Source organism: Heterocephalus glaber, unplaced genomic scaffold (assembly GCF_053883595.1).
Source record: "Heterocephalus glaber isolate CG9 unplaced genomic scaffold, H.glaber_assembly_v1.0 deba00001545, whole genome shotgun sequence".
In the NCBI taxonomy this organism is placed as follows: domain Eukaryota; kingdom Metazoa; phylum Chordata; class Mammalia; order Rodentia; family Bathyergidae; genus Heterocephalus; species Heterocephalus glaber.
In genome coordinates, this window is record NW_028258338.1 from 2,179,631 (window position 1) to 2,207,014 (window position 27,384).

The 27,384-nt window shown below is 39.6% G+C and overlaps 1 protein-coding gene and 1 long non-coding RNA gene across 2 annotated transcripts in view; one reads left to right on the forward strand and one right to left on the reverse strand.

Annotated features, from left to right (window-relative positions):
• Positions 1-1,650: 1,650 nt before the first annotated feature.
• Positions 1,651-27,384, reverse strand: part of LOC110347297 (uncharacterized) — a 43,961-nt gene continuing 18,227 nt past the window's right edge. The window contains exon 3 of the long non-coding RNA XR_002391829.2: positions 1,651-6,021. This is a non-coding gene — a long non-coding RNA (uncharacterized LOC110347297). The remainder of the gene's footprint in view (positions 6,022-27,384) is intronic.
• Positions 22,191-23,126, forward strand: LOC101709286 (protein sprouty homolog 4-like). The gene has a single exon (XM_004873499.3). It carries the CDS (start codon positions 22,227-22,229, stop codon positions 23,124-23,126), a length of 900 nt encoding a protein of 299 aa, XP_004873556.1. The 5' UTR covers positions 22,191-22,226.

A 27,384-nucleotide genomic window follows, 5' to 3' on the forward strand; every position in this document is an offset into this window, starting at 1 on the left:
AAGTTGGGAGACATCAAAGTTTTATAAAGTCCTCATGTTTGGTGAGGATTATGATAATGTTTAGCTTTAGATTTCAGGTTAAATCTGTATAGTAAAATTTCAAATCAGAAAACTCCTCTCCACACACAGGGGCTGAGGGAGACCCTATAACTTCCTGGACAATGGGAGTGACTGGAATCCCAGAATACTTCCTTCTAGAAAAGAAAGCCAGGGATGCCAGAAACTAGTATAGACAACTTCACGGATAGTCATGTCAGACCAGCTCTTCAATAATTTTCTGAATAACTGCTAGATAGGCATATTGGGGAGGCCCCACAAACTCATGTCTGGATTTTGGTATGTCTCAAAGTCTCCTACACTGGGTACAGTGGCCCACATCTGTCATTCCAGCAACTTGGGAGGCTGAGGCAGGAGGATCATGAATTCAAGGCCAGTGTGGGCAACTCACTAAGACCTTGTCTCAACAAAAAATTTTTAAAAAGTGTCTTATGATGGTCTTGTGAAAGTCAGGTGAGCTGTGAATGTAATGAGGCAGGGTAGTCCATACCATGTCACTTCCTGTCCTTGGGTCACTGCCCATGGTGTAGCCTTTGCCTAGATTACCATTTCATCCCTTGTTAATCAACTGGATGATTTCTACTTATCTTTTAAGACTTAGTTCACATGCCATCTCTTCCAAGAAAGCTTCCTGGCCTCCTGATCTGGCTGTGTGGTCCTTAGGGGCTCTCACAGCTTACTGCAATGACCACTGTTACTGCATGGACCTCACTGTCCTGAAATTATGGTGCTGTGTCTGGGAACACACCTGGCTCAGCCCTGTGTCTTCAGTGTGGAGCAGAAGGTCTAAAACATAGCAAGTGGTCAGTCAAACAATGTTCAGCTGAGCTTGTAACTAGTTGGATGGTTAAACCCAAGGTGAAAATGATTAATGAACTGATGTTGGCCCGGAGAGGGAAGTCTCTTGAGGCATGCCACAAGGCTGTGTGTATACAGATGGCACTCTGATGAAATTAATGAGTGCAAAAAAAGTAGGTCACATGTTAGAAAACAGAATTAGTATCCAAAGTCACAGAAAGGAATAACACTGGACCCAGGCTAGTCCCCAAGGGGGTTAGGAGCAAAGTCAGGACTAAAAATCCCACTCTGAAAATGGAAAAAAGTCCTTTTGATCAAAACTTACCTTCCTGTGGTCTTCATCATTTTAACAGCATTTACTATGTACCACACATTATAACAGCTTTATACTATCCCTTCCCCTCAAGTGCACAGATAAAAGTCTAATGGGAGCTATCTGCTTGGCCTGGGGGCTAAGAAACAGTTCCTCACACTCCAAGAGAAGCGATCCCAGTGAGAGGTAGGCCTTGTTTTTCACTAAGTAACAGGCTGGTAAGACAACAAGCCCATTTTCACAAGCCTATGAGTACAGAGTCAGTCACAGAGAACATGGGGCTTTGTCACTGTTTTACCACCTGAGAACTTGTTTCCGAAAAGAGCCCAGGAGCAGTCCTCACTGTTTCTTCTCAGCCCCTACTCTTCTGAACAATGGCATCCAAGCTCCTTAGCATGGCATTAAAAGTCTTCCAGCCTGCCCTACTTTTCGAGGCATTTCTCTCTTTATCCTTCACATCAATTAAGGCATTCACGCATTCATTCAGTTTATTCCACAAATATTTATTGAATTGCTATGCACTATTCTTTTTGGCACTGGGGATACAGCAGTGAACAAAACAGAAATCCCTGCTTTGAGGAGCTTACAGTCTATTGGGGACAGACAAACACTAACCACAATAATCAATCAATCAATCAGGTGGTGATCAGAGCTATAGAAAAATATCACATATACAACAGGGTAAGGAGATAGAGAATGGAGGTGAAGGGGGCTACTTTATGTATGTTGATCAGGGAGGTGACATTTGAAGATAATGGAAATACTTCAGCAAGTCATCAGATTATGTGGGAGGAAAGATGTTCCGGGCAGGAAGAATACCAAGAACAAAGGCCCTGAAGAGGGAAGGTACCAGCATGCTTGAGGGGCAGGAAGGAGGCTGGGTGGCTGGAGAAGAGTGAGTGATAGGGAAAGTGACAGGAGATGAGGTCAGAGAGGTGAAGGGAACCAGATTATGAAGGAACATTTGGGCTATGGTGAAAGTTCTGGCTTTTGTTCTGAGGGAGCTAGAAGCCATGGGATAATTTTGAGTAGAAGAGGGACACAATCTGATTTGGATTTTAAAAAGAATTTCAGGGCCAGGGATTTAGCTCAGTGGTTTTGGTGCCTGCTGCGCAAGTGCGAGGACCTGAGTTCAATTCCCGGTACCAAAAAAAAAAAAAAAAAAAAAAAAAGAATTTCAGAGAAGAATTAGTAATGGGTATTATTACATAACACTAGTTAGAAGAAAACAAAACACAATTATCAGCTCCTAGGAAAACAAAAATGTATGCAATGAAGAATATGTACTCAGAGTGTATTTTGTGGCCTAGATGTGAACAATATTTACAGTGTCAAAGAGTGAGAACTGGTTGAACAGAAATTATACAAAATAAAGAAGTAATAGATAAAATCACAAAGAACAGCAAGCAACAGGAGACTATCAGGGCTGAATAATCACATTAGAAAGCTTGTGCAAATGAAAGTGCAATTTTTGTAAAAAAAATTCAATGGAAAGATTAAACAACAGATTAGACATAGGTGAAGAGAGAATTGGTAAACTGAATGATATATCAGAAGGAATTGCCCCAAATGAAGTACAAGAAGACAAGATGATAGAAAACATCAAAGACGTTATGACATACAAAAGATAGAATAAAGGAGTTTAAAATATGACTAACTGGATTCTGAGAAAGAAAAAATAGAATGAAAGAGAGGCAATATTTAAGGAAGTAATGGTTGAGAATTTTCCAGAAATTATTAAAAACTGAATTTTCTGAACCATCATTCTCAAACATGTAAGAAACTGCAAGACCCCCTGCACATTCCACCCCAACAACAACAACAGCAATATAACTCATAATACACTTTTAAATGGCAACAAAGCAGACTTCCCAAAGCCAAAAGAGAATTAGATCATATATTCTAAGGGTTGAGTGACAATACCCACAAAATATTATCTTTTTAAGGAGGAGGATAAAGACATTTACATATAGGGCCAGGGATTTAGCTCAGTGGTTCCGCTGCCTCCCTCTCAAGCGCAAGGTCCCAAGTTTGATCCCCGGTACCAAAAAAAAAAAAAAAAAAAAGAAAGAAATGAAAAGACATTTACATATAACACAGACTTGAAGAATTTAACACCAAGAGACCTACACAAAAAGAACATTTAAACACTGTATTCATAATGAAAGAAAACAATCCAAGAATGATAATCTGAGATGCAAGAATGTATGCATGTAAAGTCAAACAAATCCTGCCTATATAAAATAGTACTGATGATTATGTGTAAATGTGAAGTTAGGAAAAAAGGAAAAAACAAAACTAACATACTTGAAAAACAACAGTATGTGGTTAGGAAAGGAATGACTAAAGTTGAAGATTTCCAGGCTTCCTGCATTCTTCAAGAGGGGATTAAACATTGTTTAACTTTAAACTTGTAAGTTAAACATACAAGGTAAAATTTCAAGAACAACCTCAGAAAGAATAAAAAATGAAACTCAAACAAAAGGAAAAAAACAGAACAAGAAAACAAAGCTGGATGAGGTGGCATGTACCTGTAATCCCAATACTCTGGGAGGCTGAGGCAGGAGGACTACAAGTTCCAGCTCACCTTGGGCAATTTAGGGACTTAGGAAGACTGTCAAAAAAAAATGAAGAATACAAAAGTTCATGGTTAATAACTAAAATAAGAAAATGTGGTGGTAAAAAAATTTTAAATCACAGTAAATATAAACAGACTAAACCTGCCAATTAAAAGACAGAGGTCACCAGATTGTACATTTTTAAAGGTCCAGCTATACGCCACTGCATTTTCAAGAAACATAAGAAAGTAACCTTTAGTTCTAGTTTTTACAGGTACAAATTCCCTATGATGAATGTGATCAATATGTATGACAAATATGTACTAATAAAAGAATAAAGTTAAAAAAGAATAAAAGCATGTGAATTCTAAAAAGTAAAAGAATGTAAAATTATATATCATACAAATCCTAACAACAAGCTTGTGCTGCTACATTAACAGAGAAAAGGGTATTATCAGGAATAGAGGGGTATTACATATTTACCAGGAATATATAACATTATTCATTTTAATATTCCTAATAAAATATCCTCACAATATATAAGGCAAAAAATGATAGAACTACAAAGAGAAATGGACAAATCCACCATCATAGTTAAATATCACTATACCTTTTAAAGTTACTGGTAGATCATGACCAAAGAACCAGTTTAAATAAAATTTGGACGTAGTTAATACATAAGGCAAAAAAAGTGATAGAACTATAGAGAGAAATTGATAAATCCACCATCATAGTTGAAGATTACCATACTTCTTAAAATTACTGGTAGATCATGACCAAAGAACAGGTTTAGATAAATAAAATTTGAACACAGCTAATAAACTTGATAATAGATACATGCAGAACTTTGTATCCAACAATTAGAGAACACACATTTTTATAAAGCACATAGGAAACATTCAAAAATATTGATCATGTACTAAGCCATAAGACAAGTTTCATTAAATTTCAAAGAGTTGTTATCACATGAATCACATTATCTGACCATAATGAAGTAAGGTAGATTTCAATAACAAAGAGACAGAATTTAAAATCCCTAAACATTTGTAAATTTAAACATATTTTTATATAACTCATGGGTCAAAGAAGTAACTATAATGAAAATGTTGAAACATTTGAAACAACTGAACAGTAATGAAATACTACTTATCTGAACTAGTATAAAAGCAGTATTTAGTGGGAAATTTACATCTTTAAATGTATAAATTAGAAAACAAAAAGACTAAAAGTTAATGAGCTCATTTCCAATTTAAGAAATCAGAAAAAGAACAACAGAATAAACCCAAAAAATGTGGAAGGGAGGAGATCAAAAAAGATAAGAGCAGAAATTAAAGAAATAGAAAACAAAGACACAATAGAGAGGAGCAACAAAGCCAAAAGTTGGTTCTTTGAAAAGACTAATAAAATAGACAAACCTCTGGAGAGATTGATCAAGAAAAAAAGTGAGAAGGCACACATAACCAATATTAGCAATGAAAAAGGAAACATTGCTACAGATTTTATACAGCAGAGAATAAATAAAGGAAATTTATGCCAATGACTTTGAAAACATAGACAAAATGGACTAATTCCTAGGAAATGATATCTTACCAAAATTGACTCAAGAAGAAAAAGAAATCCTCAATAGTCCCATTGAGGAATTGAGTCAATAGTTAAAACTCTTCACACTAAAAGAACAAAGAGATAAACAAAAAATAGCAAGCAGTTTTCCAGTTAGTATGTGGGCTACAGGTAGGTGAAGAGATATGGATCCCCTTGGCCCTAGAGGTGTTCAAGTAGGATCTGAGGCAATGGAGACACTAAGAAGACCACCTTTCTAAAGTAAACCTCTTCTAGAAATCCTTAGAGGGTGGCCCTTAGTGAAGTGGGTGTGACAAATCCCTTGCAGTCCCTGCAGGTGGTAAGCACAAATGAGTAACACTCAGCACTCAGTTACTGCTCTGTGATAAATGTGCTAGGCAGGGCCAAGGAGGTGTTCTATTGCTTGGAAGACCTCTTCAGCAGTCAGCTTCTGCAATCTTCTGCTTATTGAGGACAAGGGAACTGTGGAGCTGCTGGAAGAGTCTGTGTTCCAGTTTCCAAGAAACACCATGCACAGCCCAAGTTGTGACTGGTTGGGATGGGATTGGGTGCGGGGAGGCCAACCGGGGACTTCTAGAGGGTGTAGCTCCAGGTAGAAGTCCTGAAACTCTGTCTTCATAAATGTCAGATACTTGTATCCATTTGTAGCTGATGAGCCCTTTTAATGATGTCCAAGCTAGCTGCAGCTTGATGGTTCTAATAATGATGTATGTTCTGCAAATAAGAGCTTCATCATTATTTTGAAATAGTCAATAAGAAAGCAATCAATTGGATTTGAAATCTACTCACATTATAAAATTTTAACAATGCATTTGTTAACGAAACAAAAATAAAAGCTTGTATGTGTAATTTCAATTGTTAAACATTCTTGAACAATGTAAAAACTGGTTTTAAATATCTTACCACCTACTTGCATAAAGTTATTTTTTGTTGGTGGTGACTGTGACTGTTAAGAATTTGAAAACAAACAAACAAAAAAGAATTTTAAAATATTACAAAATCTTGAGTTTGTCATTTCAAACATAAAACTCTATATACAATAAATAGGGTATGAAAGCAGATTTCAATTTTCTTTTTAAAATTTTAGTAAGATTTTAGTTTATAAGTTTAATACCAACTCAATATTAAAAGGAAAACACCAGATCAAAATGGTTTTATGAGAGTACTATCCAACAGATCTTTCCAAAGTCATACAATATCTTCCAGAATATCGTAAAAGAGGCAACAATGACTCATTCTATGACCTAGCAAACCCATAATGCCTAAAGCAAATCAGGACAGCATGAGAAAGAAAATTAAAGATCTTTTTTTTTACTCATGGACACAGATGCAAAAATTCTAAACAAAATATTAGCAAACCAAATCAAGTACTATCTAAAGTACTATCTAAAACCAAAAACACAATAGCCAAATTCTGTTTATACCAGAAATGCAAAGTTGTTCTAAGTATGAGGAAAATATATAAATGTAATTTACCACATTATCAGATTCTTGGAGAATAAACCATAACCATTAAAAGTCATTTGAAAAAAAACTCGACACCTTGTCATGATTTTTAAAAAAACAGCATAGAAAACTAGGATGGAATAAAACCTATAGGAAAGTATAGTAATTTTTGTTTTGTCTTTTGAGACAGGGTGTTTGTATGTAGCCCAGGCTGGCATTGAACTCACTATGTAGCCCAGGTTGGCCTTGAACTCCTGCCAATCCTCCTGCCTCAGCCTCCTGAATGCTAGGCTTACAGGGGCGTGCCACCATGCCCAGCTCTATTATTTTTATTTTTTTTTGGTACCAGGGATCGAACTCGGGACCTTGTGCTTGCACGGCAGGCGCCAAAACCACTGAGCTAAATCCCCAGGCCTCTATTATTCTTAATAATAGTGAAATGTAAGTGGTATGTTCTCTAAAGTACACTACAAGACAGAGATACCAACTATCATCTTCTTTAGACGACACTTTACTGTATGTCCTGGCCATCCCAATAATATAAGAAAAAGTAAATGAAAGGCATAAAAATTATAAAAGAAAAAATAAAACTTTCATTATCTATAGCTGATATGGTCGGCAACACAGAAAACACAAAATAATAATCAGCCAACTTAGAAGAAATCAGGGTTCCTTGGAGAAATGGTTGATTCAAGGACTGGGGCAGAAAAATATAAGATGAGTTTGGAGCATCTTCTAGTGCTAGAAAGGAAATGATCAAATAATAAAGGACAGAGCCATGTCAAAGGGACACAGGAACCATCCTAGAAAGATCCTCCAGTGAGCAATTCTAGAACAATCTGACCAACAAACCAAGGAAAAGAGTATTAGATTTATAACTCAAATTATTAAATAAATATGCATGAGTTCATACTACTATAAACAAGTGATTAAACAAATAAAGGGTGAGATAAACCTTTACAGAATTCATAGATAGATATAGATATACACTCTTCTACGAGTTGGAGCTTAGTTCATCCTTCTCTCCTTAAGGGTGGGCTATATTTATCCAAAGAGCAGAATATTAAAAAGGAAAAACAGTGGCTTTCCTATAGAGAAACCTGGGAAACAGCACCTTAACCAAGGGATGAAGGTTCACATCACCAAGGGTGTCACATGGATACTATGTATTCCCTGTGGTGTTCTCTCCAAAAACAACTTCAGTCTAATCATGAGAAAAATGTCATATTACTCCAAATTGAGGAACATTTTATAGTACTCCTCAAATCTGTTAAGTACATGAAAAACAAGGACAAAGAAATTGTCATAGAACATTACTGCGACATAACAACTAAATAAAATGTGGTACTTTGAATTGGATCCTGGAAAAGAAAGGACATTAGTGAAAAAACTGATAAATCCATTTAAAGTCTGATGTTGCTTTCTTAGTTTTGATAAATGTACTACAGTGAAGGGTATGTACAAACTCCGTACTATCTCTTTACTAACTTTTCTGTAAATCTAAAATTATTCCTTAGGGCCAGGGATTTAGCTCAGTGGTTCTGCCACCTGCCTCTCAATCGCTAGGTCCCGAGTTCGATCCGCAGTACCAAAAAAAAAAAAGCACTAATAAAATTATTCCAAAATGAGAATCTTGCTTAAAAATAATGAATCTTGAACTGGGCATGGTGGTGCACGTATGTAATCCCAGCACTCAGGAGACTGAGGCAGGAAGATTGCTGCAAGTTCAAGGCCACCCTGGACTATATAGTGAGACCCTCTCTCAGAAAACAAACAAATAAACAAACACAATGAGACTTCATAGGCAAATGGTTATAGTATCAATAAACAAAATGTAACGTCATTTCTATATACCTGCAAAAGAGACAAAAACACATTAAATAAAAAGATCCCACTTATAGCAGCAGCAAAATGTATGAATGGATAAATTTAGGACAAGACTATGGAAAAGTTCTGACAAAAGACATTTAATAATTTATTTAAAATAGAGGGATATATGATGTTCAGAGCTAGGAGGCCCTAACATCATAAATACATAAATTCTCTTTGAATTGGTCTATAGATTCATTGTAATTCTAAATTTTTTATAGAACATGACAAGCTGATTCTTCAAATATGTTTGAAATAAGAAAGGACCAAGAATACATAATATGCCTGAAGAAAAATAAGATGGAGAGATTTTGCTCTATCAAATGTCAAGATTTACTAGGAAGCTAAAGTAATTAAGGTTGTGTGTTACTGGCTCAGGGACAAGAAGTTGGTCAGTACCAAAAGGTGCCCAGAAACAGACTTGCACAGATAAGGAACTTCAACGGATGCCAGACATGGCACTTTTGATCATTAAGTTAGCCATGTAGACAATAATGAAACAAGCTCCCTACCTTATACTAGACAGAAATCAAGTCCAGTTGGATTAAGGACTTAAACATAAAAGGTCAACTTTTATTAGAAAAAATAACAAATATGTACATGATCATAGTTTAAGGAAGACAAGACTATCATAAAGGCTATAATAGAGAAAAGACTGATGTATTCAATTCAATTAAAAATTAGAATTTACAGCTGGGCATAGTGGCACATCGCTGTAGTCCCAGCACTTGGAAGGCTGAGGCAGAAGGACTGCCACAAGTTTGAGGGTAACCTGAACTACATAATGAGACCCTGTCTCAAAAAAAAAAAAAAAGAGAAAGAATTTCTGCTTGTACAAAGATAAAGAAAAACAAACCACAAACTGAGAAGATATTTGACACATTTCACTGATAAGTGATGAGTATCCAAAATAAAGAACTTCTACAAGCTGGGCATGGAAGCATAGGCCTGTAATCCTAGCACTCTGGGAGGATCAAGCAGGAGAATCACAAATTCAAACCGAGACTGGGAAACATAGTGACTTTGACCCTATCTCAAAATAAAAAACATTAGGTCTAATAAAAATACAGTGAACTTTAAAAAAAGATTTATTACAGTAAAAGGCACACTGCCATTAGTCTCCCTCAAAATACTCTCACTTGCTTTGAACACAGTAATCCTGTTGTTCTTGCCACTTTCTGAAGGTCCTTTTTCGTGAGTGTCTTTAGTTGTGCTGTTGTGGCTGCCTCTACTGAATCTATTCAAGACATCTACCTTTCATGATCATTTTAACTTTGGGGAAGACGCAGTGAATAAGGTAGAGGAAGACACACTAAGGTTTCCATGAATCTGCCTTTCCATTGAATGACATTCAGCAGCAGCATACCCTATATTTTTTATCACACCTCATAAAGACACTCATAAAAGAACTAGAACTGCTTCAGAAAGTAACATTTAATAGTAATAATAATAATAATGGAGAGGTGGGGAAGGGAAAATCAAAGAAATAAAAATTGAAAAAGAAAGAATAGAATTAGGGTTAAGGTTAGGGAAGATGAGAGAAGAGTAAGATAAAATATCCAATTAAAGAATAAAATAAAGTTAATAGAATTAGGTAAAACTAACAGGAAAAGACAAACATGAAAGAAAAAAGGATAAAAACAAAGCAAAAGATAGGAAAAAAGAAACAAAAACAAACAAATTTAAATAATTCACTGCATATTTTGATCATGCCTTGTTAAAAAAAATGCTAGAGATGTAGCTCAGTGTGAAGGCTGTTTCAACCAACAATACAGAAAAAAAAAAGAAAAAAGAAACTCCTAGAAATCACTAAAATTTTTTAAATGTGCAAGAGATACTATAGGAAGATGAAACATGTGGCCAATAACCAAGAAAAGATGCTCAATTACATTAATAACTGGAAAAATCCTAATTAAGTCCACAGTGGAATACCATTTTACACTCATTATGGTAACAAAAAATAAGTGGGACAAGGTCAAGTATATGAGGGTATGAATGTCCTGTACATTGTTTTTTTTTTTTTGGTACCGGGGATCAAACTCGGGACCTTGTGCTTACAAGGCAGGCGCCAGAACCACTGAGCTAAATCCCTGGCCCTGTCCTGTACATTGTTAAGGAGAGTGTAAGGTAGTATCATAAGGCTGGGATACAGTGTGACAAAATGCTGTCAAGCTGAACTTTTACATGTTCTATTAGCTAGCAATTCTACTTGTACGTGTATATACCTAAAACAATGGATGTGCATGTGTAGCAGATGTAGACAATGTTCACAACAACATTGTTCAGAAGAACAAAAAGCTGGAAATGACCTAAATGTCCACCAAGAGATAAACTTATGATTTATTTTATGATCATCAAAAGAATATTATACATCACTGATAATGAACAAAGGACAGTTACATGCAACAACACAGACAAATCTTGGAAACATAATACTGAGTAAAAACAGAAACCACAGAAGACCAAATATTTATGATACTATTTTTAGAAAGCTCACAACCAAATAAATGTATTGGTTTACACATCCCCACAAATATATAAAAAAATCCCACATATTAAAAACAGCAAGGGAATACTAAACACAAGACTTAAGAGAGTGGTGATTTTGGCAGGGGGTGGGTAGAAGCTTCAGATGACACATGGGTAGATCTTATCATTAATGCTGTTTTTGGGTGGGGTGGCAAGTTCTTGGGTTTTCATTATATTATTTTTATAACATGTGTAAAATGTATGCATTTTTATCATATAGCTATTATACTTTAAATGAAAAAAGAATGAGAAAAGAGTAAGAGGAAGTGAGAATGAAAACTCAGAGAGCATTGCTATCAGGGAAATTAAGAAATAAAGTTATAATTGCAAGGGAATACGGGATGGAGAGGGTTTTTAAACTTTTTTAAAGATAAGAGCAATAGGAGATCAAAGGGATGGCACAGCAAGGACTTTAGTGAGCTCACTTTCCCTTTAAAACAGCACAAAATGGGAAAAATCAACAAAAATCAATAGTTTTGGAAATCTGACAATTAACCAAAGCCACAAAATAACGTCAAAATCATATAGCCAAGACAAACTAGTGAGTTTTGGTAATACAGCAGGGTTTGTGACATTTTACTTGTGGCTAGTCCTTTTCTGCCTCAGCCCCTGCAAGCTCAGTGGTGCACTGGTCCAAAGGTGACCAAATTCCAGACAAGAGAGATCTAACCACTTCAGGAATTTAAAAGAAAATTCTGGAGTATGAGATAACCACAGGGACCTTTGAAAAGCTCTGACATCTTCTTAGTGCCCTAAAGAGCTATATACATACTCAGGCACACACTTAAGGCTAAAACCAGGAAAAACTTGGGAAAGGAGAGGACCCAAGTCACTCACTTTTGACTGACTGACTGTGAAACTTTGTACAAGCAGAAAGGGAAAGTTCAAGTGGTCTTATGAACTGGCTGAAATTTAAAGGTCCATTTTCTCACCCAGATATTCATGGCAAAGGGTGGAAGACATACAGGCAAGGTTTAAGGAGATTTGAGCAATCATAGGCTAAGTGTCAAATATGTTTACCCAGGTTTGACCCTTAGGAATCCAAGCTTGAAACTAAAATTTAAAAACTTAGGAAAAACAGCTAGCAGAAAATTTAGGGGCCACATAATACAATGCATGGAATACAGAATCCATAGATTTAGTCCAGAAAAAAAATCAATAAACAAATACCCAGAAACAAGAAAAATAATCACAACTATAATAACAGCAACAGTTGGGCATGGTGCCACATGCCTGTAATTCCAGCACTCAGGAGGCTAAGGCAGGAGGATTACTGCGAGCTCAAGGCCAGCCTGGGCTCCATAGTGAGATCCTGTCTCAAAAAAAAAAGCAACAAAAACAAAATGAAATAAAACACAAATAAAATCAGAACAATTCTTGGGAATGTAGACATTAACAATCTGGCAGAATAGGGCTTTCCAGCACTAGGCATCTTTCAGACACATTAATCTAATAATCCATACATGAAAATACCTTCACTAGAGCTAAGGAAACCAGGTAAGAGATTACAGCACCTGGATGTAGCACAGAAATAGGAAAAGACATATTGAAAAGGACAGGAAAGACAGGTCTATATTATCCATTCACTCCTCCCCCAAACTCAGGAAGCACAGTATATAGAGAGATAATCCACCTATGAGGGAGAAGAAGAGGGAACTGAGAACTGGACTTTGTTTTAAGATTACAAAACTGGGCCTATTCATAAAACCCAGTGCTGGGCAACCACCCATGATTCCAGACTGCAGACCAGTACCTTCAAACTAAGCATAAAGACCCACCCTGGTGCCAGGCCAGATCTCCACAGCAGCAAGCTCCAGGCCTGCTTGGCAGATTTAGTCTTTGAGCCCGTCCCAGCCCCAGTGGCTCCAGCTCCAGACTGGCCTAATATGACCAAGCACCAGGCCAACCTCCACATACTTATACTATAGGCCTGCTATATGGCCAAGCCTGTGACAGTAGCCTGGAACCCGGGCTTCAGGTCTACCCCAATACCACAATAGTCCTCGTAGCACTAGTTAGCAGGACAGATTCTGCAGACTCAGCTTCAGGGCAAACCGTGGAGATGTAGGCCCCATGCACTCCCAGGACCAGGCCTGCCTCTGTGGTCTCAGGCTCTAGACCCACCACAGGTTCAAGACCACCATAAAGCTAGGTTGTCCCATAAAGCCCAGGGTGCAGGTCTACACCAACATAAGGTCAGCCCTCCTGGGCTAAGTACCATACAGACAACTGTAGACATAGACTTATGCCTGTCCAGCGACAGGCTGGTCCCTGTAACCCCACATTCCAGCAGATCCACAGTCTAGGTCTGGACCAGCAGACCCGAGGTCCAGGTCCACCCCAGTAGACCACAATATTGGACCAGTCCCCATTGCCCCAGGCTCCATACTTGCCCCAGCACAAGGCTTATTTAGGCTCTAGGCTGTTCACTATGGCCCCAGGTTCCACTAAACTCAGAGTCCAAGCCTGATCCAGTACACAGAGGGTCCAGCCCCACCTCATTACAAACTGGTGCCTGACCAGCCTTCACAGACCAAGGATCACCTTGACAGATGTAGGCTAGATTCTATGGATCCAGGTCTTAACCCATGGATTCAGCCTCCAGGCCTGTCCCAGTGCCAGGCCAACTTATGTGAACTCAGGCTTTAATGACAAGATAGTGGATCCAGGAACTAGGCCAACTCTGAAGCCTGGCTAGCCCCTGCAGACTCAGGCTCAAGGGTCACCCCAGTACAGGGTCAGCCCTTGTGGACCTAGATCTCAGGCTGGCCACTACGGATACAGGGTCCAGGCACACCCTTGTGGATCAACACACCAGGCCTACCCATCTGGTAACCTAGGAACCAGGACAACCTGACCAAGGACTCCACACAAAGCCTGCCCACAGACACCACTGACTAGTGAAAGACTTTCACAGACAAAGCCACTTTTGCAAACACTGGAATAAGTCCCCACTTCTTCAAATGTGCAGATACCAAAACACAGCCACAAAGATCAACAATCAGGGAAAAACATCACCAAAGGAACAAAATAAAGCACTAGTTAATGGACTCTAAATGTGACGCTGGGCCCCAAACTTCAGGTCCACCCTAATACCACAATAGCCCTCACAGGCCTAGTATTCAGGGATTACCTGAAAAAGAATTAAAAATAACTGGCCCTTTTCTTCCTATTTCACATTACCTATTATACATTTAGTCCTTGTTTACACTTTCAGTTTCTCACACCAGAGAAACTATTCAGTATTTACACATGTGTGTCCTATTTATTTCACTTAAGAGTATTGCCTCAATGTGCATCTACTTAGCTATAAATGTCTCTAATTTCTCATTTTTTATGGCTGAGTAGTACTCCATTTTATAAAAAAAACACATTTTCTTTATCCAGTCTCCAGTTGATGGGCATTTGGGCTGTTTCCAAGTTTTAGCTATTACAAACTGTGCTGCTATGAACATGGGTGCACATATATCACTGTGGTATGATTCTTTTAATTCTTTGGGGAAGATCCCCAGCAGTGGAATAGCTGGATCAAATGGGACTTCCAGTCCTAGTTCTTTGAGGTATCTCCATACTGATTTCCACAGTGCTTGCATCAGTCTACACTCCTACCAGCAGTGGAGCAGGGTTCCTCTTTCCCCACAGCCCTGCCAGCATTTGTTATTGGTTGATTTCATGATAGCAGCCATAAAGGGGCAAAGGGGAAGGAAGTGGGAGGGCTAGGGGAAAGGATAGAAGGGAATGGGATTAATATGAGAAAATGGAAAAAGAAGAAAAAAATCTTTGTAAATAGGGAGGAATGGAGGGGTTGAAGGGAGGGCTGGGCAAGGGTGAAAAATAAGAACCAAGAGAGACTATGTAAAGGTGCAAATTTCCAATGATGAATGTCATTATATTGTATACCTAAAATGTACCAATGATTAGAATGAATAATCGATAATGTAAAATAGGAAGAAAAGGTCCAAAGGGGTAGGGGTAGTGGGAGGAGCAGGGGAAAGGAAAAATGATGAGAAATGGAAAAAATGGAAATAAAGTCTTTGTAAATAGGGAAGGTTGGAGGGCGTGAAGGGAGGGCTAGGAATGGGGAAAAAATAAGAACCAAGATGCATTATGTAAAGGTATAATTCCCAATGAGAAATGTAATTGTGTTGTATACCTACAATGTACCAATAAAAGAATTTAATAAAAAAAATTGGCTTTTTTGGGGGTACTGGAGATTGAACTCAGGACCTTGCGCTTGCGAGGCAGGCACCAGAACCACTGAGCTAAATCCCCAGGCCAGTAATTGGCTTTTTAAACTTTTATTTTTATTAGAACATGTTTATAGTACATGATTACATACATTGAGGCGTAGGTACACGTACATATTTTAATTATTTTTAAGTCCTTTCCCCCTCTTCTCCTTCCCCCATCACTCCATCTCTTGGTTTCCTTCTCATTTGCAAAAGATTGATCTACCTGTTTCTGATTGACTACCTTTTGTTTTAGCCTTTAATTTATTTATAATTTAGGTTTTTCACAAAAGAGAAACCATTTGATATTTAAGCTTCTATGTCTGATTTATTTCACTTAATATGATCTCAAAGTGGTTCCATTTTCCTACCAATGACTCAAATTTATCCTTCTTTATAGCAGAGTAGTACTCTATTGTGTATAAATACCACATTTTCTTTATTCATTCATCTGTTGATGGACATGTAGTTCACTTACAAGATTTAGCACTCTTTTTTTTGGTACTGGGGATCGAATTTGGAACCTTGTGCTTGTGAGACAAGCGGTGGAACCACTGAGCTAAATCCCTGGCCCAAAAATAAGTGTATGAGTCTTTTTTTGTGTGTTTTTTTTTTTGCTACCGGGGATCGAACTCAGGACCTTGTGCTTGCGAGGCAGGTGGTGGAACCACTGAGCTAATTCCCTGGCCTTTACAAGTTTCAGCTATTATGAGTTGCACTGGTATAAACATGGTTATGCATATATCACTAATATGATGTCTGTAACTCTTTCCAGAAAGATACACAGAAGAATAGCTGGGTTGAATAGAATTTCTATTTTTAGTTTTCTGAGGAATTGCCATACTGATTTCCATAGTGGTTATACTAGTTTATACTCCCACAAACAATGTAGAAGGGTTCCGATTTCCCTATAGCCTCTCCAGCATTTGTTATTATTTGATTTCTTGACGATAGCCATTCTTTCTGAAGTAAGATAGAATCTCAGTATTGTTTTAATTTGCATTTCTCTAACGGCCAGAGATGTTGAACATTTTCATGTATTTATTGACCACTCGGACTTCTTCTGAGAAGTGTCTGTTTATTTCAGTTGTCCATATTTTGACTGAGTCTTTTATTATTTGGGAGGGGTCTAATTTTTTTAGTTCTTTATATGTTCTACTTATTACTCCTCTGTCCAAGGAACTGCTGGCAAATTTTTTTTCCCATTCTGCAGGTTGTCTCTTCACTCTGTTAGTTGTTTCCTTTACTGTACATAAGTTTTTACTTTTATGTAATCCCATTTGTCGATTCTTGATGTTTTTTCTTGTGCAACTGGAATTCTGTTCAGAAAGTCCTTGCCTATGCCTATAGCTTCAAGAGTTTTACCTATTTTATCTTCCAGAAAATTAAGTGTTTCTGTTTTACTATTTAGATCTTTGATCCACTTTCACTCCAGTTTAGTACATGGTGGCAGATATGGGTCTAGAGTCAATCTTTGGTATGTGTGCAGCCAGTTTTCCCACCACCATTTGTTAAAGAGGCTATCTGTCCTCCATTGTATGGTTTTGGCCCCTTTGTCAAAGATCAGATGTTCAAATGTGCCTGGGGTTCTTTTTCTGCATCCTCTGTGCTGTTCCATTGACCCATGTGTCTGTTTCTGCGCTAGTAGTATGCTGTTTTTGTCACTGTAGATTTGTAATATAACTTGAAGTCTGAAATTGTGATGCCTCCTGCTTTGCTATTGTTGCCCAGGATTGCTTTTGCTATTCTGCTTCTCTTCTGATTCTGTATGAGTGTTGGAATTGTTTTCTCTAGTTCTATGAGGAATGCTGCGGGTATTTTGATTGGGATTGCATTAAATCTATATATCTTTTGTTTGTTTGTTTTTTTTGGTACCGGGGATCAAACTCAGGTCCTTGCGCTTGCGAGGCAGGTGACAGAGCCACTGAGCTAAATCCCTGGCCCCATATATCATTTTTGGTAGTATGGCCATTTTGACAATATTACTTTGCCTGTCTAGGAACTAGGGATAGCTTTCTGTTTGTTTGTTTGTTTGTTTTTTGAGACAGGGCCTCAATATGTAGTTCAGGTTGGCCTTGAATTCATTATGTACCTCAAGCTAACCTCATATTCACAGCAATCCTCCTGCCTCAGCTCCCTGCTAGTAGATTACACTCCTGCACCACCACACCTGGCCTCCTTTTCATATTATTACTGGCATTCAGGGACTCTTTTGTGAAATGTCTATTGAATGCTGCATATTTTTCTATTGAGGAAAGTTTATCACCATCAGACCTGTCTTAAAAGAAATGCTAATGGGATCTCTTTAAGCTGAAAGAAAAGGATGTTAAGCAACATGACGAGTAAGAAAGTATAAAACTGACTGGTAAGTCAATACACAGTCCAATTCAGAATATCCTAATATTATTATGGAGGTATGTAAATCACTTATGTCTTTAGTACAAAGGTTAAAAGACAAAAATATCTAAAATTATAATAGAAATAATAATTTGTTAAGTGGTGCACAATATTGATACGGAAAAGTTTTAGATAACTTAATAGATTGAATATTAAGGTAATTGTAGAAGCAAAATAAGTAATGTGTTCTTTTAAGATTTGCTTTTCCCATAACTCCTTGTTTAAGGTGAGGATTATCTGATTCTAACCCGTAACTTCATTAACCTAACAAAGTTACCATGCCAGTGTGAATTTACAATGTATATGGCCTATCTTGTGTCTGTGATTTGTACATAGGAACTGGAATTGTATTTACATATCAAGGACCACTAGGGATGAGATAATGGCTAAAAAGGATATAAAAAGGGAAACGCTGAACAAAGGGGGAGATACTGACCAGACTGGTTTCTGGCGTTCCCGCCCGCTTGCGAGAAGAAATTTTATTATTTTATCCGAATTCTGTGTCTCTGTGTATTTCTCTCCGAGATTTCCGCAACAGTATAAGACAATGAAACAGTGACATCATAAATAAAATGTAATGGAGGTGAAGTAAAAGTGTGGAGTTCCTTAATACAATCGAATTTGCTATCTGCTTAAAATACCTCTTACGTCTTTTTGTATGTAGACCTCATGGTAGCCACAAAACAAAAACCCAGGGTAAGTGTAAAAAAATATATAAAAAGTAAGAAATCAAAGGATGCCACTAGAGAAAACCAGCAATTCAGAGAGGAAGATGGTGAGAAAGCATGGATCAAAAGACTTACAAAAAAATAACAGAATGACAGTAAGTCCACAAGCAGAAGGATCTGAGTTCAATCGCCGGTCCAAAAAAAAAAGAATAATAAGTCCCTACCTATCTGTTAGGGTAAACCGAGGCATGATCCAGACCACAGTAGGCAAAAATGAAGCAATAAACCAGGTTTTATTTTCAGCCTGGGTGCAGGCTGGTCAAGGGCAACAAAGCCGTTGACCCTGGGAGCTTGGGCAAGGGGAAACTTTACAGGGGAGTTTGGGTAGGGGAGGGGTAGTGCCAGGAGGATTGAGAAATTTTGCCTTGGTGTGAAGGAATTCTTTTGTTCTGGGGCAGAGGAAGTCTTGTGGTCTCAAGGGGTATCTGTACCGGCGGATGTTGCTGAGTGGGGCAAGCTGTTTATCTCAAACCTGGTCCTTGGCTTTCTGTTATCCTTTGCGTCTTGCAGGATGTGTAACTGCGGTGCCTGGGAAGTGTTTTCTCTTCTGGGCAGGGGTCTGACACTATCAATGATTACCCTGAGCGTAAATGGACTAAGTTCTCCAATCAAAAGGCACTGAGTAGCTGAATGGATTTTTTTTAAAAAGACCCAACTACGTGCTGCCTACAAGAGACTAAGATTACCTTTAAGAGAACACACAAATTGAAAGTGAAAAGATGAGGAAAATAGTCCATGTAAAGAGAAAACCAAGAGAGTAAGGGTAGCCATATTTATTAAGAAAAAAAATGATCTTTAAGTTTAGAAGGCTAAAAAGAAGCCAGGAGACCAAAATAGTGGAGTAGAGATCAGCAGGAAAATAGAGGTGTTCCAGGACCTGGAATTGAAACATCTGAAAAACAATTTGGAGAAGAAAAAGAAAGTAGACCTCCAGGAATTGGGAGAGCTGACAGGAAAACTAGAAATTAAAGAGAAGATGGAGAAACAGAGCATCGTGTAGAGCAAAGAACAAAGCAGTCTGGAAAGCTCGCAGGGAGGGGAAACCTATCTCCACTGACACAAGGGAAGCCTAGAGAGGGCTGGCAGCTTTAGAAAGAAATAACCAATTGGCCCACCACCACTAGTCCCAAGAAAAGCTCATGGCCATTATAAACTGCAAAAATGTGACAGTTTACTCTGAAAGTGCCACAAGGAAGAATAGAGTCAGAGAAGAAATCCAGTGTGTGCCTGCCATATTTGCGAGGGTTTAATCAGGAGCCATTTTGAGAAGGGGTTAATTGTTTTAAGACTGAACCACTGAACAACTACAGAATATGCCTCAGAGTTTCTGGTGTCACTCTATCACAGTGGCTGGGTGGGAGATGGCCATAAGAGACAGTCATGGAGAGGGTGCAGGCTAGATAGACCTCCTGAGAAGTTGGAGCTCAGGTCAGGAAGGATGCAGGGGGCCCTGCCCTCCATGGTGAGAAGTCAGATTGGATATGCACAGTTTCCAGAGAGGGCTAGGTATGAAAGTGCTGGTATTAAGTCCAGCAGACTGCCTGACAATCCCACCCCTTCCCCACTGCTTACATCAGCACAGAATTCAATTTTCTGTTTCTTTTCCCCATCCACCAATGTGAATAAGACTACAGCTCTGCTTGGATGGTTGCCACAGCCTGCACCATAGAGACAGAGGGGACTCTGGGATAGGAGGACACCTCACAAACCCACGGGCAGTAAAACTAGGCAGGGAAAACTATCACTTGGGATGACCAGAGGGACATAGAAAGTGGAGTTGCCAGAGTGACTAGGGCCATAGGGTGGGACACCATCTTCTGACCATGCCCAGTGGGAAAGGCGGGGCAGGATTCAGCATCCGCACACAAAAATCTGAGTCTTAGCAGTGACTCACTATCCTTCCCCCAAAACTTCTGAATTCCGAAACTGTAGACCTTGGAAAGAAACTATTCATTCAAAAACAGAAGAATTTTTTGTAGACTCATTTTTCCCCCTATTGGTTCTTTGGGGTTTGGGTTTTTTTCTCTCTCATGTTTTCTTTTTTTCCCTTTATTTTGCTCTCTGTTTTTTTGTTTTTCTTTTTCTCATGTGTGCTTTTCTGTTACTTTTATCTAATACTATTAATTCCCTGAATAGGATCCCTTATCTCACTTTTCCCTCTTATTTTTCTTTTTGTTATGTTTCAAATCTTCCTTCTTTCATTCTGTTCCCCATTCCTCTAACTTCACTAGTATAACCTTAAAGTTTCATTAATCTTTAGATATTTAACTGTATGCTATTACTGTTGAATTCTTTTCTAATGTTAGTGGAGGTATAGTTTTTGCATTTAGTGGATATTTACTTTATGTCAATATTTGGTGTGTCTTTGTGTTTACACTATAATTATAGATCTCTTTTCTATGATTAAGGGTGGTACATTATTGGTTCTTACAGTATAGAAATATGCAGTTTGCCTTTGTGTCATTAACAATACTGCAGTCCATTCCCACTGAAATGAGTGATGGGCTAATTACATTGCATCTTCCCTTTCCAAATCAATTGAGGTTGGGCCGGGGATTTAGCTCAGCGGTTCCCTTGCCTGCCTCGAAAGCGAAAGCGCAAGGTCCTGAGTTTGATCCCTGGTACCAAAACAAAAACAAAAACAGAAACAAAAACACCAAGTTAATGGAGGTGGTTGGATTAAAAAAAGAAAGAAAAGAAAAGAAGAAACATGAGAAGATAAGTCAATAAAATGAATTCCCAAACTCCCAATTCTCTCAAAGCTGATCCATGGGGTATCTATGGGGAGGAAAGCAAAAACCACACAGCCAAATTATCTGAAATGAAAAAAGAGGAGATAAAAAACAGATCAATAAAGTGCACAGTAAGCTCAAAAAGATATAACTAAACAGATAATAGACTTAATAAACAAAATGATCAGTGAGCTTACAGAATACATTATTAAAAAGCTAGCTGAGGTAAACAAAATGATACAAAACATGCATGATCAGTTTAAGAAAGAACTGGAGTCCATGAAAATATACCAAACAGAAATTGAGGCATTTAAAAATTCTCTTGAAAGTATGGGCAAAAGAAGTGATCAACGTGAGGACAGTGTCAGATAAAGGGGAGGCTAAAGATAGTGTTGATGCCAGTGACCGTATACTTAGTTACCTTAAAAAATAAATAAGAGAACATAGAAAACTGATCCAACAGCTGCTAGATGATGCAAAGACTAATCTTAAGATTAACTAGAATTAGTGAAAAGTCAGAAGACAGCCCCCAAAGAATAAAAAACCTGATAACAGAAATACTGCCAGAATACTTTCCAAATATGGGGAAAGAATTTAACATACAGATAAGTGAATCATATACAACCCAAAGAGTCACGATAAGAAAAGATGTTTCCCACAACATCATAGTCAAAATCCCAGAAGTCCAGCACAAGGACAGAAACTTAAAAGCTGTTAGGAAAAAGCAATAAATCACTTATAAAAGTAAACCCAGAGTTGCAACACTGCCGCCCCCAGGCAGTGAGCAGAGCTGACAGGGCAGAGGGGGTGCTGGGGGACTCTGGGAGCCTTGCGGGTTTCTCGGACTGGGCTGGCATCTGCGAGTACAGTGGCGGCTGAACAGCTCCGCTTCAGGGATTTACACAGACTCAGAGCAATACTTGTGACTCTGCGGCTCCTCAAGGTCTCTAGAAGCCTGTTTCTCGGCGCAGTCCGGGACCTCCAGCCCCATGGAGGCCCCGATTCCACAGAGCGTCCCTTTGACTCCCAACTCAATCATGGTGCAGCCCCTTCTGGACTGCCAGATGCCCCACAGCCGGCTCCAGCACCCTCTCACCATCCTGTCCATCGACCAGATGAAGACCAGCCACGCGGAGAATAACTACATAGACAACCCTGGCCTGACTCCCCCAACCGGCCCTAAGCAGACCCAGGGTGGGGCTCCAGAGCTGGCCCTGACACCGGCCCGCTGTTACCAGGATGTCACCCACCACTGGCTCTCCTTCAGAGGATGCCCCAGCTCTATGAGCAGCAGCAGTAGCACCTCCTCTGACCGGCGGCTCCTGGACCACACAGCCCCACCGCCTGTGGCTGAGCAGTCCTCGCCCAGGGCTGTGAGCCTTCAGCCTAAGCTGGTCCACTGTAAGCCACTAGACCTCAAGAGCCCAGAGGCCCCACCAGAGCTGGACAAGCACTTCTTGCTGTGCGAGGCCTGTGGGAAATGCAAATGTAAGGAGTGTGCGCCCCCCCAGCCGTTGCCTTCCTGCTGGGTCTGCAACCAGGAGTGCCTGTGCTCAGCCCAGACCCTGGTCAACTACGGCACATGCATGTGCCTGGTGCAGGGCATCTTCTACCATTGCACCAATGAGGACGATAAGAGCTCCTGTGCCGACCACCCCTGTTCCTGTTCCCCTTCCAACTGCTGGTCCTGCTGGTCTTTCATGGGTGCCCTCTCCATGGTGCTGCCCTGCCTGCTCTGCTACCTGCCCACCACCGGCTATGTGAAGCTGGCCCAGCGTGGCTACGACCGCCTGCACCGTCCTGGTTGCCGCTGCAAGCACACGAACAGTGTCATCTGCAAGGCAGTCAGTGGGGACGCCAAGGCCAGCAGACCCGACAAGCCTTTCTGACACTTTGGGTTGAACCCCAAGTGCTACCCCTAGAAACGAGGGTGCCTCCTGCCAGCCTCTGGAAGCTGACCTTGCTCATCTGTCATCTCCCTGCCCCTAGCTTGGGAAGAAACAGGCAGAGATCGCCACCACCCACTCTATTCCCCCCAAAGGAAGAAGAAACACTTTGGGGAATACTTAGGGTTTTGGAACTTTTGTCAAGCAGATGAGCAAGGTGTGGTCGGGGGGAAATTTTTTTTTTGTTGTTTTTTTTTTTTTGGTTTTTTTTGGTACCGGGGATCGAACTCGGGTCTTTGCGCTTGCGCAGCAGGCAGTGAAACCACTGAGCTAAATCCCCGGCCCGGGAATTTTTCAGAAGACAAAACAGATGTGGACACATACCCAGAAGATGCAGCTGCTCAATGCCCTGCCTAGTTCCTCCTTCTCTCTCTCTCCCTCCCATTTGGCCATTGTCTCTGGCTCTCTTGGGAGCTAGCTGCCTGGAAGGAATTGTTAACTGAATGCCTTCAGAGAAGAACTTGGAGTCCTGACTTCTGCTTTCTTCTCCTTCCCCACACCAGTTGGCCCAGGGATCTTGGGGAAGGTGGAGAATACCAGGGATCTCAACAGTGTATACTTTGAGTGCTGAGAACAGAGGACAGCCAAAGAGCCGAAGCCCGCCGGGAGCCACAGGATGGTTTAGGAGTCACTGTGCAATGCATTCCTCTCTCCCAACCTTGTCAGTAACTCTTGAGGGTGTTCCACTCATCTTACACCATCCTCCGCTCCAGTTCTTATGAGTTACAGACTCGCCTGCCTGCTATGTCCTGAGTTTTCACTCTACTCAGATCCTTTCCAGAAACTTGATGGGTAGAGAAGACCAGAATGGAAGATGCGAGACTAAATATCATTTTGCCAATGAGCCTGAGGATGTAGTCTCTTAATCCAGTCGTGATGTTTTTATAGAATAATTAAACCAGATGCTAACGGTGTTTTAAATAACAATAACAAAACAACTTGCTTCCTTTTGGGCCACCCCCAGGAAGGGCTGATTTCAAAATCTAGGGGCAAGCAACCCCAAGGAGCACAATTTCCCTGCCCACCAAGAAGAGGATTTTATCAGCAAAGAGGCAGCACCTCCCATTGGCAGAATGACAGTTGAGCCTCGCTGGGGTTGGGTTTCCTCTCTTCTGATTCTGCTGCTTGCTGTCATAGCCTTTTGTGTATAGTGATGTGATACGACTGTATCTGTATATAAATAGATGGCAAAAAGAGAGTCTATTTTAGTGTTAGGAAGCCCCAGTGGGGGAGTCAGAAGAGCTCAGAGAGGGTGGGGAAGATTCCCCAGGGGCCACTGTGAGTGAGCCCTGCTTTTGTGCACAGTGCAACTCTCTCCTGACAGTCCCCAAAGACATAGCAACTCTTTCTCCCAAGGTACTAAAGGACTCAGAAAGTGCAGCATGTCCAGTGGGTAGGTACTTGTTGCATGCAAAAGCTGCAGTGTTCTGGTCCTCCCCTCACCCCAGCTGTTTGGGGTTTTTGCTTTGTGTGGTATTTTGTCCCCTTCTCCCTCCACTAGAGGAAGTAGCCTGGGTCAGAAGAAAGGCCCCAGGTGACATTGGAAGAGCATTAGGCAGAGCATCTGTAGCATTTCCAGCTCATTCTGTGGAAACAGCTGCCTCCAGGAAGGAGGCAGGTAGCTGGAGTGGCCTGTATACCTGATACTTTCAAGGCCCACCTCCCTTCGGAAACTAGTAGCAACATCTTATGATTTAGAATAAGTTACTTATAACCATAGGTATTTATTGATTGGAGGAAGGGAGGGTCTTATTATTTTCGGCTTTATTTATGTAACATTTGCTGGCTTGTAAAAGGCAAGTATAAAATATTGCATCTTCAAAAAAATAAAAGTAAACCCATTAGAATTACAGCAGATTTCTTACCACAAATCTTAAAGGCCAGGAGAGCTTGAAGTGTTTCCAGTCCTAAAAGAAAACAACTTCCAACCCAGACTGATATATCCTATAAAACCATCTTTCAAAATTAATAGAGAAATAAAGACTTTCTATAACAAAGAGGGCCAGGGGTTTAGCTCAGTGGTTCTGCCACCTCCCTCATAACAGAGCACCTTAAGAAATTCATGACTACTAAACCAGCATTACAAACAAATTCTCAAGGATATTTTAGAAAGAGACAATGAAGCCAGGTGTGGTGGCCACACCTATAATACCAGCTCTCAGGAGGGTGAGGAAGGAGAATTGTTGTGAGTTCAAGGCCAGCCTAGGCAACATGGTGAGTTCAATGCCATCCTGAAATACATTATGAGACCTATCTCAGGGAGGGAGGGAGGGAGAGAGAAGAGGAGAGAGAGAGGGAGAGGGAGAGAAAGAAAGAGAGAGCAAGAGAGAATGATGCCAATGATGCCAAAAAATCTAATAGAATGAATACACCAGGCAAGGTGAGCAGTTAAGCAAAAGGAGAAAAAAATGGAATTAGCAATAGGAAAATAATGCAATGACTGGAATAAGTCAATACTTTTTAGTAATAAGTTGCAATGTGAATGGTCTCAATTCCATAATCAAAACACACAGACTGGCTGAATGGATCAAAAAACAAAACCCAACAATATGATGTATACAAGAAACACATTTAATCCAAAAAAAGAAATTCATAGGCTAAAAAGTCAAAGGATGGGAAACAACATCCCATGCAACAAAAACCTGAAAAAAAGCAGGAGTCACTATCCTATTTTCAGACAAAGTGGATTTCAAGCCAAAACTGATCAGAAGAGGCAAAGAAGGTCACTATGTAATGGTTAAAGGAAAATTTCAATAGGAAGAGATAACAGTTATAAACACATATGTACCAAACACCAGTGTTCCCAAATTCATGAAAGAAACATAACTGGACATAAAAGATCAGATAAACATGAGTGCAATTATAGTGGGAGACCTCAATACCTCACTTTCACAAAAAAGACAGATCAACTACACAAAAAATTAACAAAGAAATATCAAAGTTGAACCAACTCATAGAACAAATGGACTTAATAGACATCTACAAAGTGTTCTACCCAACAACAGAATACACATTCTTCTCAGCAGCACATGTAAATTTCTTCAAAGTATACTACACACTAGCCCATAAGGCATGCTTAATACAAAAAAACCCCAAATTATCCCATGAGTATTATCAGATCATAGTGCAATGAAACTAGAAACCAATGGCAAAAGAAACCACAGAAATTATACAAACACATGGAAATTAAACACTATGTTCTTGAATAATCAATGGGTCACAGGAGAAATTAGTTCCTAAAATCAAACAATAATGCTAGTACAACATACCAGAACCTATGGGACACAATGAAAACAGTTCTAAGAGGAAAAGTTTATAGCTGTGAATGCCCACATCAGAAAAACAGAGAAAGCCCAAATAAATAACCTAACAGTGCACCTCAAGGTCCTAGAAAAACAAGAACAATTCAAATCCAAAGCTAGTAACAAGGAAGGCAATTATAAAGATTAGAAAAGAAAGTAATGAAGGGCTGGGGATTTAGCTCAGTGGTTTCGCCACCTGCCTTGCAAGTGCAAGGACCTGAGTTCAATCCCCGGTACCAAAAAAAAAAAAAAAAGAAAAGAAAGTAATGAAATTTAGGCTTAAAAAAAAATACAAAGAATTAATGAATCAAAAAATTGGTTTCTCGTCTGCCTCGCAAGCGCAAGGTCCTGAATTCGATCCCTGGTACCAAAAAAAAAAAAAAAAAAACGGATGATACTTTGGTTATTCTTTTGTAGAAACCAATTTTTTTTTGGTACCGGGGATTGAATTCGGGACCTTGAGCTTTTGAGGCAGGCGGCGGAACCACTGAGCTAAATCCCTGGCCCAAATAAGCAAAATAGACAACCCCCTAGCAGATCTTACCAAAAGAAGGAAAGAAAAGACCTAAACCAAAGCAATTAGAAATTAAGAATGTAAAATCATATGAACATTGCCAGAATCCAGAAGATTATAGAAACTACTTTGAAAAACTGTACTCCTATAAATTGCAGAATTCAGAAGAAATGGATTGATTCCTAGATATACATGAATTACCAAAACTGGAAATGAGGCAGAAATTCAGAAAAATACAAGCTTCTGCTCCAAGAATCTGCCTGACCCTGAGTGACTCTCCTCCTGACACCCCCTCTTCCTCAGGAATGTGACTCCATGTTCTTCCCAGGTAATGGAAGGGATAGTCTAGGCAGTCTATCTCTGGATGTCTCCTCCTTTGAGGAGA

Excerpts from the sequence above, each read along its gene's own strand:
- LOC101709286 (XM_004873499.3), top strand. The coding sequence starts at position 22,227 with ATGGAGGCCCCGATTCCACAGAGCGTCCCTTTGACTCCCAACTCAATC.